The 12,549-nt window shown below is 43.8% G+C and overlaps 1 protein-coding gene across 1 annotated transcript in view; it reads left to right on the top strand.

Annotated features, from left to right (window-relative positions):
* The window catches only part of itpr1b (inositol 1,4,5-trisphosphate receptor, type 1b), an 86,981-nt gene that overhangs the window by 45,631 nt on the left and 28,801 nt on the right, over positions 1–12,549 (top strand). The window contains exons 38-39 of the mRNA XM_030776257.1: positions 4,467–4,596; positions 5,610–5,797. Coding sequence (XP_030632117.1) covers positions 4,467–4,596; positions 5,610–5,797 — 318 coding nt within the window. The remainder of the gene's footprint in view (positions 1–4,466; positions 4,597–5,609; positions 5,798–12,549) is intronic.

The raw sequence follows: 12,549 nt of genomic DNA, 5'->3' as shown, positions 1-12,549 counted from the left end.
TCAAAAGTGGGGAATGAATTACTTAGAAGTCTTATCTTTCATCGTCTTATTTTTAAAAAAAAAAAAAAAACCCGCATAGTGCGCATACACACACACACACACACATGCACATGCACATGCACATGCACTCATACACAAGCAAATTATAGGTTTGGTTTCTGTCACAGAGGAAAGATATCAAAATGACATATGGAAATGATGTGATCTTTTGTGAAGGCCAGCTGTTCTGTGCAGGTGTTGACTTTTCACAATGAGTAGACAAATTCTGACTGAAATATACCATAGTGATGCAGAAAAAAGAAACTGAAAAAAAAAAAAAATTTACTTCACAAACTTTTTTTTTTTGTAACTTAGGACTCCGTAAGCCAGTTGACTGTGATGAACGAGGAGACTGACACTGTTACAACTTTTATATTTTCTAACACATCCCTGTTTTATCATCCATGACTGACGACAGAATGAGGAAGTGAACCTCACAGTAACTCTTTCGATCAATTCACTTTTATGCCGTAGCCTACCGCGACGGCCAAACCGACGTGGTGAATTTAAAGTTACCAAGGAATATTTAGCAGGCTTTTTATTTGCACTTTTTTTTTTTCTCTCTCTCTTTCTTCGGTGCGTAGATAAAAATGTTGCAGAAAGGGACATTCCTGACTAGTAGCACAATTACTCAGACAAACAAGTGTCTGCGTCATGGCAGCTGGACTAATTTCGAGACCTTGATCTGTCAAGCTGTCTGGCGCTTTCATGCTATGGCATTTAAGTCGTGAAAGCCACTCATTCAAAGTTCATTTTGTAGGATTATGTCCAAACGGGTGGATACGCTGAGATATTAAAGAGTGCAATAAAACCTCTCTCTCCCCTTCAGGCAATCCAAGGTTAATCAATGAATGTGCGTCGCGGCTTCTTCGTGTTAATAATTGTCAGATGAGTCATTTTTCAATGTGTCTCTTTTTTTTTTTTCATTTGTTGATTTTTTTTTTTAAACCAATTCATCTTATACGTTTTTTTTTTTTTTATTATTGTTCTCCTTTTCATGTTGTGACAGCAGTCTGGCAACCAGTGCATGTTGTCTGCTTTGCAAACCGAGCCTTTTGGAACTGCATGATTTGAATGATTTTTTTTTTTTTCCACCGTTTGTTCGTTTTGTTTTTATTTATTTGTTTTTATAACCGTCCCCCCCTCCCCCAAACTCATTCAAGAACTAGTTTTAACACATAACAGAACAGTTTGAAGTATGATAACGTCTGACGAGACTTGAACACACCTCTTAAAATCTCGTATTCGTTTTGAAGTGGTAGTCACTGCAGGCAGAACTGCCACTTGCCTCGAAAGTTTCTCTCTGATTTCAGGTATCGAATTATCCAACAGAAAAACATTAGCAAGTTTCAATATTCTTTTTACCCTCCGTTTGATGTGGGCATTTTAAGGTCTAACAACAGGCTGGAGATAGTGATGTGATATAACTAGGGATGTTTGTTTAACTGAAGGGCATCAGCGTTTTGTGTAGCCTCTGTATGCTCTTTATGGCTGCTTGGTTCTCTTAGATGACCTAGTAGATAAGAGGAATAGCATAGACAAGCTTAGTGAGATAATGATAGTATAATTGCATTTTCTTGCATTATGGCTGCATTCCACATATGATCTCGTAAAGTGAAAGCATCACTACAGCATAGTGATTAGCAGAGATGTTCAATTATGCCATGTTTATTGACCCTCTAGATTTTTTCTCATAGGTTAGCTTGACTTTAAGTCATGTGCCTTTATGTCTGCCTGGCACATGACAAAACATCCATAAGCAGTCAACGCCCTGAGACATTGTATGAGACTCGCCCTGTTTGCACTTCATAATACGTTTAGTTTGTTTAGGGCGGGAACTGTGTTGTTGAAGTCAACCACAGCAATGTGCATAGTCTAGTCTGCAAATTGACTAACCCACCGTTTCTATTTCCAAATAGCTGGTCCCTCCACCTGAGCCTGAGGTCCCCGCCGAGGTGTGTTCAGCACCCATATTCACCCCCCCCCCCCCTTCCCAAGCTCGGTGCTGAAATATGGGTCGTTGCAGACAGTAGTAAAGCGTCTGTCTCAACACTGTAGCTGCTTTCCATTACAGCTTCATTTGAGTCATTCCTTTTCATGTAGTGGGAGAAGTCCAGCTGTCTCCACGTCTTTCCTCTTTCCGAGTTCACACACACACATGCATACATACGTGCACACACACGCACACACACACACACACACACACACACACACACATTTGTTTTTGTTTTTTTGTTTTTGTTTTGTTTTTTTTTTTTATACCCTCTGTGGATTTCTCCCTGTCTGTAATTATGCCACGAAATGACCCATTTTTGGCCCTCTCTCTGTTCATGCATTCGTCCGTTCTCTGATTTTTGGCCCGATCCTCCGTTTCCTGACCTTTATTTAAGTGGGGGTGGGGGTTGTTTGGAAAGGCAGTCTGGGTGTTTTTCCACGGCAGATGGGAGCAGAAGCTTGCACTGTGTTAGTAGTGCAGGGGCTGCATTATGTAATCGGGATGAGGCGTTTTTTTTCTTTTCTTTTTTTTTCTTCCCTCCCTTTCCATGGCTTGTGTTTCTGTCCCTGGCAGCCTGTCATGCCCTTATGTAATTAACATGGTTTGGTTTGAGCCCCGGCTGCAGGGCTGAATGTGACAGAGGCTGTTTAAATTCAGGCATTAGGAATAAGTCAGGTGGATTACACACTCCAACCTTTTCTTTTTTCAGTTTTCATGCATAAATACTCTGAGAGTTAAGTTATTTCAAAACCCGTTCAGTTAGTTAACATTCTGTACAAACTAGTGGTAAAACTGTATGTAGACAATTAGGAAAACTTCAATTCTCCTTTCTTTCTCTTACTTTTCTTTTTTTTTTTTTTTTTTAATTGGTTGTAGTTTTGAAAGTAGCCTTTATCTCATGTCACTTTGACCATGCACGATTCTGTTACTCCCAAACACCACCATCAACGCCGCCACCTAACCCCACCCCTCCAGACGCACACCCTTCATTCAGCTGCATGATGTAATGTGCCCTAGTTCCTTGCATGTCGGGAAAGTGACTAATATGCACAGAATTAACCACCCCCCCTCTTTTTTTTTTCCTTTTATTTTCCTCGATTCTTTTGTTTTCTTTGTCTTCCTTTTTCTTTCGGCTTTCTGCTAACTTACCTCACTCTCAGGAGCTTGATCCAAATCAACCTCAGAAGCAGCTGGAGGATCAGAAGAGGGTAGGTAACCCAGTTTGGATGGGCGCTAGCTCCCAGACGCTGGTCTTCCCCGCCCCTCTGTCTAGTCACTCCTCGGCCAACATGCTTACGCACTGGGTTCTGACTCTTACTAACTTTCCTCTTTTGGTTCTACTGGTTATCGAATTCCTCATCAAGCGACTTATATAATGTGAACTGTTTAAAGAGACACTGGCCAAGGTCTTTTGGAGCTGACTTCATAAATGTAACTGTAGTCTTAGTCTTGGACTGAAAATTTTCCCCGTGAACAGAATGAAAGAGAAGAACGCTGCATTTGAGCTTTGTGGCGGTGCCTATTCAGTGCATTTTACAGGTCAAAGGTGAGAGGTCAGAGAAATAATAATAAGGGAAGATTCTGGGTTTCATCAGACGCTTGGTTTCCATGCTTACCTGAACTCTCAGGTCTCAGGAAAGGTCAAAGGCCAAACTAGATGAATATCTTATCTTAGAGTAAAAAAAAGTCAAACAAATACACAAGTGACAAGGAATGTGGAGCACATAGCAACACAATGGACTACACGTTCTTCCTCGACCTGTTTACGAACACTTTAGTGGTATGTTGTTCTTGTTAGTAGGATGTGAGTTGGAAAATGAGACTACATTTCCCTTAGAGCAGCGTTTCTCAAACTATGGGCTGCAGACCGGTGCCGGTGCCAGAGCCCTGCCACTGCGCCAGTCAAACTATACTCGGTGCTTCTGTCACTCGCCAGGTGAAAATAGTTACATTTTATTCAAGATTCTAGAATGTTAATCAAGTTCTCGCAGGTGGGAATGCTTAACATTCTAGAATCTTGAATAAAATGTAACTATTTTCAGAGCAGGAAGTTCAGTCAAGGGGGCGAGGGGACCTGGCAGTTTCCTCGGCGCTGGTCCGCGGCCCATAGTTTGAGAAACGCTGTCATAGAGCACTTCTTTTCTGAACACATCACCTCAGTCTTTAAGATGAAGTTTCATTCTTACATGAATGCTTCAGTAAATGAACATGTGTTATTTTTGCCTGTATGACTACGTGACTACATTCAGTTTTCTGTCATTCCCATCGGTCCCCGTGTATGGTTGGCATGTTCCTGACGGCATTTTGGAAAACAAAGTGGCCTCTGAATGAAGTGATGTGTTCCCAGTGTGACACTGAGCAAGTATGAATCATCACTGCCCCTCCCTCACTGCCCAATACAACCCTCACCAGACCATTCTCCCATCTCTAGGGTGAAGCTCTGAGACAGATTCTGGTGAACCGTTACTATGGCAACTTTAAGCCCAGTGGCCGAAGAGACAGCCTCACGAGCTTCAGCAATGGCCCCCTCAGCCCTGGAGGTCAGGCCAAAACTCCAACAGGTGAGCAGATAACCAACCAGGTGGCCAACCGCCATCAAGCTCAGTTGACAGTTGACGGGGTTTATAATGGGTATGGTGACCAAATTCAAGATTGTCCAATGGGAGCAATCCTTGCCCTCTCTGCTATTGGACAGCTCTAACTTTTGTCATTATTTTTACTGGTTGAATTAGCAGGTTTCCTCTAATGTTTTTCATATTTAGATGTCCATTTGTGCCAGAGAAATCCGTTCAGTTATTATTCTTTATTCATTTATTTTACACTGCTGTCATTGTGAGGGGCTTTCTCTAACAGTTACAGACGTGTACCCTCACAGTTTCACTTGAGCGCTAAGGAAAGAGTGTTAACTCTTGTTCACGTTCTGTCCCTCATGTGTTGCGGTTACGTGCCGCGTCCCACATTAACAGTGACATCGCCCTCCACTCCTTCTGGGTATTCATTCGGTTGCCAGGCGACAGGAGCGGTCATAGGGGATCACTTCCTAAGACTGCTGGCTCTGGACACACAAGAGAAGAGGCACAGAGCAGTCTTCTGTGTGCCTTCTGTTTATGTAGAATATAGAGAGAATATATTCACGTGAATATACTCAGCATATACTCATATAGTCCATACACAGATTTACCCTCTGCGTCTTCAATGTGATCAATCAAAGCGTTGTTTCTCAGATCTGAAACGTTTATTTTCTTATTCCTACCATCGAATTACCGATGATGGCCTGTGTTTTGTTTCTTTTCAGGTTAGTAGAAAACAAACAATAAAATATGGCTGCTGCTTTGTTGGACAGGTAGTCATGCTGATGTGATGCTGTGGTGCTCTTGAGCTTTGGTTACATGAATTGGCTCTTTCACTTTTCTTTTTTTACAACGATCTATTTAGAAAACACTCAAGTCATCTTTTGAACAGCATATTTAGGAAAATGAAATTGTAATTAACCCCCGTTCCTCTTTACCCTTCTTTCTCTCTCTCTCTCTCTCTCTCTCTCTCTCTCTCTTTCTCTTTCCGTGCGTCTGTCCAGGTGGGGGGTCAACCCCGGTGGGCAGTCGAGGGGAGATGACCCTGGCAGAAGTGCAATGCCACCTGGATAAGGAAGGAGCGTCGGATCTCGTCATTGACCTCATAATGAACGCCACGAGTGACCGCATCTTCCAGGAGAGCATCCTATTGGCTATCGCCTTGCTGGAGGGCGGGAACCCCGTCATTCAGGTTAGTGGGAAAACACAAGTTCAGACTTAAGCAGACTGGGATTCCCGGAAGGTTGTGGTGTCTCTTCATTGGAAGCGGACTGTGTTTTGACATGCGTTTATGGTGCTAACCACAGGTGTTACAGTATATTCTTTCCTCACTGAGACATTTGGTAAACAAATAAAGCTATGGAGATGTATATGTCCAGGACAAGGTTGCCTTTATCATACGGATGGCAGTCGTGGGATGTTTTTCCATTCGATTTCAATATCTGTTTTGCGTTTTTTTGGTTTTGTTATCTTAAATTTATTATCATGAGTCCATCTATCACAACTGTATCTTTGAAACGCTTGAACAAATGTATTAAAGAAAAAAAAAACAGCTATAATAAAACCAAATACATTGCATCCATTCTCACCATGAAAAAACAAAAAAAGGCTATGCCAAACCCGTTGGTGAGGAACACACAGCCATACCTGACAAAACTGTAAACATGACTGGAAGTCAGCGTGAACATAGACAAGATGATAGCTGTTAGGAGGCACTGCATGGTGAGGTGTTTCTTTCTTATATCACCATTGTTTAGAGTTGCTGACCACTTGCAGCGTCCATTTGAGCGATGAGTGTGGGTGTGCAGGGAGTATGTGGAGAGCAGGAAGAACAGGCAGAATCTCCATTAATCGCCCATTGGGAACGGTCCAAAACGCTGAGCCGTATGACGCGTCACTGTCTGCCCTGCGCCAGCCAAGGGGGTTGTTATGGTAACCAAGCCACTTTGCTAACCTCGCAGCAAGGTTGCACGAAGGCGGGGGGAGATGGAAGAGAAAGGGAGGGGTGTATGTCAGCTGGAGGGGGGGGGGGGGGGGGGGGGGGTGAACTGATTGTAGGGCAATTACATTTCCAAGCTTGGCAGGGTTTATGTGAGCGAGTGTGTGTGTGGGTGCTTGCACAAACAGGCCTGTTGCATAATCGGCTTGTATTTGCATAGCCATTCTACCTGATGCTACCCAGGCTTCCCACAGGCTCTCACAAAGAAACTCACATGACTGGGTTACATAAGACCAGTCCCTGAGTGAATAATGTACAAAACACTTCAGCACGGCATTAACTGGGTCACGCTGTGCTCAGGGAATGAGGGCAGAGAATAACGGAAAGAGAGAACGAGAAACGGGGATATGCCCCCGTCATTCCATAGGTCTTCTTTCGCTTTCACCTCTTAGCTGCCCGTACAGCTGCCATTAAATTTTCTCAGAGGCCCTCAAAGCTACCGCATTCTCATGAAACACAAGAACCGCATAGAATATGCGGTTAGCTTGTTTTTGCATTTTCTTTTTTCCTTTTTTTTTTTTTTTTTTTGGTACTGAGATAAGGTAAGTAGTATGACACTTGAGGTTAGAGTCGTTGCGATGCGCACATGCTTAAAAGCTTTGTGGCGACATGTTTCTCTCAGCCTCTTGCAAAAGTTTACTGTGGCATGAACTGGTTGCTGTTTGTCGAGTCATATGTGTTTTCTGGTGAATGCCAAAGCCACATGACAGAGCGTGGTCTTTTGGAGTTTGTCAGTATAGTGTGGGCGAATACAAGAGCTACCATGCACCACTGTCAACAGGGGAATTACTACACTTACTCACTTTTGAGGGTGCTTTCATAAGAACATTTAAACATTCCCAACTGCTTCCTTATTCTCAGTTAAATATCTTTATTTTGGAGAACGATTCCACTCATTGTCTCCTTTCACTTTCAGACACTTCGATCTGTCTACGAACCAATATTTTCTCTAAAGTAGTTCCTTAAAAAGAGCCCCTCTTCAGTTAGTTAAGTGTTTTCTTGTCAGCGACCACAGCAGGAAATTTATGCCATTTTATGCTGTCATGCCGAATTCATTCAAAGTTCCCAAATATGGCCTTCTCTGTCCAAGATTTATTTGTTTCCACGGTAACGATAATGGTGACTCACCATCTCGAAAACCTAGATTTATATATCTGTGATTAAGGGATGAGTACTGGAGGGGATTCACTTTGCACTGTGCAGTAATGTTTAAATTGTTCCAAGTAAGTGGGCCTTCATTGTTCCTATTTCACAATCTGTCAGAAAGGGGTTTTTTTTTTTTTTTTTTTTTTTAATTTCCTTCCAACGGGACAGGCGCTCTTTGTTACTGAAGCATGTATGGCGCTGAGAGAAGCTAAAACATATCAGGGAATTCATCACATTTCTCTGTGTGTTACATAATGTCGGGCCAGCTGCCCCTCTTCTGGAACACAGAGGCTCTTGTTTGTCAAAATGAAAAGCAGGACAAAAAAAAGAAACGGGGCAAGCCGATTTCCTCGCGCTGTTTGTTTGTTTGGCTTGGAGGTAATACGGGTCGGTGGCCCGGGCCAGTGACTTGCGCCGAGAAAGACAGGGAGGGCAGAAGGGGTTGAGATTAAAGAGAGAGTCGAGTCGAGTCGAGCGGGAGGGGAGAGGAGCGCTGCCGAAGTGTGCATGCCAGCCCCTAGAGAGAAAAATGTGGAAGTGTGTTAGTGAACACAAAGAGAAGTGGGCCAGGTCACCGCTCTTTCACGTTCAAGCCTTCCCCAGTCACGCCCCTTAAACGTCCCCTCAGATTCACGCTCGAAAAAATTCTTCTCTGGAGTAGTTCTGCAAGCCTCACTAATTAAGATCCTTCGGATTTCTACCCGCTCTCTGGAGCAGAGTGAAAACAGAGTGCAACCCACCAGCCAACAAGCCAGTCACCGAAGTGTGTGTGGATATGACTTATGTGACTCTCTGCGCTGGCTTGGCCTGGTCAGTATCGCAGAGCGCTCACAACAACCGTGTATTCTTAATTTAGAGTACAAGGCCATTTGCCTCGGGGTGAGGGGTGGTGGTTGAAACATCCTGGCTCTGTGGAAAGTTTTGAGTGTGCTGGTGACGTGGTGTTGTGTGGTGTGGTGTGGTGTTGTGTGGTGTCGGTGGGCTAAGCAAGTGAGAGGATGAATGCATGTATACAGAATTTGGTGGAAAGTTTTTCCTCATTTGTAATGGTAAATATACATAACCCATGTTACAATACAATGGGACAGCCTTGATCGTTGCTCGTTGTCTAGACAGCCACGCATCTGGAGATTTCCCACTGGAAACAAACGAAAATAGAGTCGCAGGGTGGGTTAGGTAATGGAGGATGATTTGGTTTTGTCTCGAACTGTGCCCACTCTGAACAGATGAGCGAATTAACCGTCTATGAGACAATCGTTTATGGTTGATTTTACACTTGGGTCATCCTTCTGTTCAGATACTTCCTCCATGCCTAAAACTTTAACAAAGACTTATTGTGACCTCTTCTCTCCCCGACCTTTTGGCTGGTTCACTATGTGTACCATGTCTCTGTATTTTCTGCCATTTTCTTCTGTTGGCTTCCTCTGTGATGTCATGAGGTAAATTCAAATGAAGAACTGTGCAGTCTTGGCTTCTGTTTTCTTAAGATGAAACCGAGCTGTAAAATGTGTGAAGCCGTTACTTATTAAATTCAGAAATGCCTGATGCTAAAGGCCAGTCACCCAGAAAAAAAAGGGACAGACACTAGTGACTAATGCCTGTTGAGAAGTCGAAGTGTGAGTACAATTGAGAACTCGGGTTAACCCAAGACAGAAGCCATCGCCCACTTCTCTGGCAGGGAGTGAGGGTGGGTCGTGTACGCGTTTGGTGCGACTCTGCAATATGAATTTTATTGCCGTATATCTGCTGTTTGCTTTTACGCCTCTTATCGTGCGTTTGTGAGAGTATATGGAAACTGGCGTGACAAAGTATAATAAACATGTTGGTCATATAACAGTGTAAGCAGAGAACAATAGAAGGTAAATTTTCCCCCCTCTCAATGGGAAGATCAGTGGCTCTCATGCTATTAGTTATGCCTGACTATTTTTTAACATGACATCTTACCAGGAAATCATATCTTCCTGATCATAGTTTGCTTTTTGTTTAGGGTCATTTCTTTCAAGGCAACACTTGAGCTTGGTTACCTGTTGATTTTGTTCCAGAGGGCCAGATCCAAAGGCTTTTATGTGTCTGTTTATATTGTAGGAAATTACATGGACTCATGTGTTAGGATGTATGGTCCTGAATATAAATGTTGGGGCTGCCCCTTGCAAATGGGTGGGTCGTTTTTTTCTTTATTATTACTTAAATCTTGATGTAAAAAAATAGGGAGGGATTTTTTTTTTTGTTGTTGTTGTTGTTAATCCAGAACGGATAACTAATTTGACACTCGTGACTCAATTCAACAGGACATTCCCCTTTACTTGCAGGGGGTTTATGGTTATACTGCGAGTTATCCATTTTCGGAGGGTTCGTCTACGTGAAAATCATACACCTCAGCATTTTTTTTGTTCCGGTATGGGACGTCTGAAAACAGTAAAGCAACGGCGAGTTTTGGAGAGCAGAGACTCGCGCGGTCTTGGATGGACTGTGCCATCCAATCTCCTCGACGCTGGAGTTTCCTAAGAAAACTATAAATAGACGTGTCTGACGCTGGCAGCTGGGAGCGCTGGCGGGAGAAAATTGGACTGGGCTCCTGGAGACGTGAATCAAGGTTGCTGGGCTTTTATTTGAGGGCCCTGCTCGTAATCACATATCACACGTAGACCACTAGTAAACAAGATCAGAAGATGTGGCGCTGTGGCGATGATAATGAAGGTACATTTTTCGCTCAAATGAAATATCTGTAGGTTTTAGGTTTCTGGCCACCAAATGCGTTTCGCCTCGCTCCTTGTTACGTAATTGTCTTCTCCGTATCGGCACACTTCCTATCTCTTCTCCTTAGGTAAGAAAAGAAAAAAAAAAACAGTATGGAAACTCCTCCTCTAGGCCTTCCTCTTATTTCAGAGAGGTTTCAGGTCACTCTGCACACCTGTCGCTGCGCACATAAACGCACGCAACTCGGTTAACCATTAGCTCGTGACCTACATACCTCTCTGAGACCCTTCACAGAGTCCCAAACTCAAACACTTTGAGTGTCTCAGATTAAAACACACACACACACACACACACACACACACTTTCACACACACACACACACACACACACACACACACACCCCAGTTTTGTGCACACTGTTCTGGACTTTAAGTATTCAAAACCGTGCTTGACTGTGCGTTTAGAGTGTGTTTAACGTTATGTAAGAGATAGAAGGTCATTTTGGTTACAGCACAATGTAACACTTCTCAGCACTTTTCTCTCATCACTCTACAGAACCACCTGACAACCTGCCCCCTCTTACGCACGCACGCACGCACACACTTTCACACTTACACGCATGTCCTCCATTTCTCCTGCTGTAACGAAAAGGAACAGGTGTCACTGGAGTTACTCAACAGGCATGCAGGAGCACGCTTGTATCTAAAGCTGGCTACAACCTCCCTCTTATCAGTCAGCACTGCTCCCCATTTTCACTTTACCACAGCCCTTTTCAAACGCACCCACAAATCCTTTTTCTCCACGCTTGAGTTTAACCGAGTACTGGTGAAGATATCAGGCGTAACTTTTTCGTTTTGTTTTTTTTTTTTTTTTTTTTGCCGTAGTTAATGACTTCTAATTTATCGGTCTTTTTTTTTTGTTCTGCCGATCCACTTAACAGTAGAAAAAAACAATGTCAGTTCTCAAGTTTTGTTTTACTCTGATTTGTAACCGTTCAAAAACACAAGTGTAGGTGGTTGTGAAAACTCTGGAGCTTAGCGTGCCCACTCAGCCATCCGTAACGGACCCGAATCGTGTGATGATTTTCTCTCTCTCTCTCTCTGTCTTTCCGGTGCTGCGCGCGCGCGCATTCTATCTCACTGGGTTTTTTCAAAGTCCGCGGCTCCCAATGACCAGGCCGTGTCCTCGCACCCGTAGCTCAGGGCACCGTTTGTCGTGGCTGTGTGAAAGGGTTCCCGTGGTTACCGGGGTTGGGCGGGTCCAGTAAGACTCACTGTAAGCAGCCCTGCACTGATTGCAGTTCCTGTGCTCCTTCTACAGCTCACTGAGCCGCTTGCCGATATAAATAGACCTTATATAACATCGCCTTGTTGATGCCAAATGAACACTGTGATAGTGGAGGACAGGGGAAAGAAAACACAGAAAAGAAAAGAAAAGAAAAAACAAGAAAAAAAAAGAAGGGCAGGTTGACCTTTTATTTTGTGCCGTTGCCATGGAAACAATCTCAACTCACGTGTACGTCCAGGTCGTGTCCAGATGACAGAAGCCATCTTGGCAGATACGGCTGGGTTCTGGTTTTCGACTGGTTCCAGAACAGTTCTTTGGGCCAGTCTGCTGAGCGAGGATTAGCAGCAGAGCAGACAGTGGCTTAAGCGGAGATTCGACAAAGGCGGGGCCTTAGCTTCTTTTGGAGGACGAGGCGGTGTTTTCCAGGAACATGAGAAGTAGTGTGATTGCACATGTTGGGGATGAGCACAGCAAAGCCGTGTTATATCCCTGAGCAAAGAGTTGGGAGTTACGCGCACGCACGCACAAACACACACACACAGACACACACACACACACACACACACACACACACACACTCAGTCTCTCACATGCTTCTGTTATATTTCTATTATTGGTAGAGGTGACTCAATGGACTACCTACTCTAAATGGCAATTTGCCATTTAAATTCTGAACCCAGGTTGCACCTGTTCTGTGGTCACTGAAATCTTTTGGCTATGCTGGACAACCTTATTCATGCCAGCTGGTCTTAAACGTGCAAGTTCGTGCGCTCCCTTTTTTTGTTTGACGTACTCCTCACCGTCCACTCGAAGCC

This window comes from Chanos chanos, chromosome 6, assembly GCF_902362185.1.
Source record: "Chanos chanos chromosome 6, fChaCha1.1, whole genome shotgun sequence".
Taxonomy (NCBI): domain Eukaryota; kingdom Metazoa; phylum Chordata; class Actinopteri; order Gonorynchiformes; family Chanidae; genus Chanos; species Chanos chanos.
This window is presented reverse-complemented; position numbering and strand designations above follow the sequence as displayed.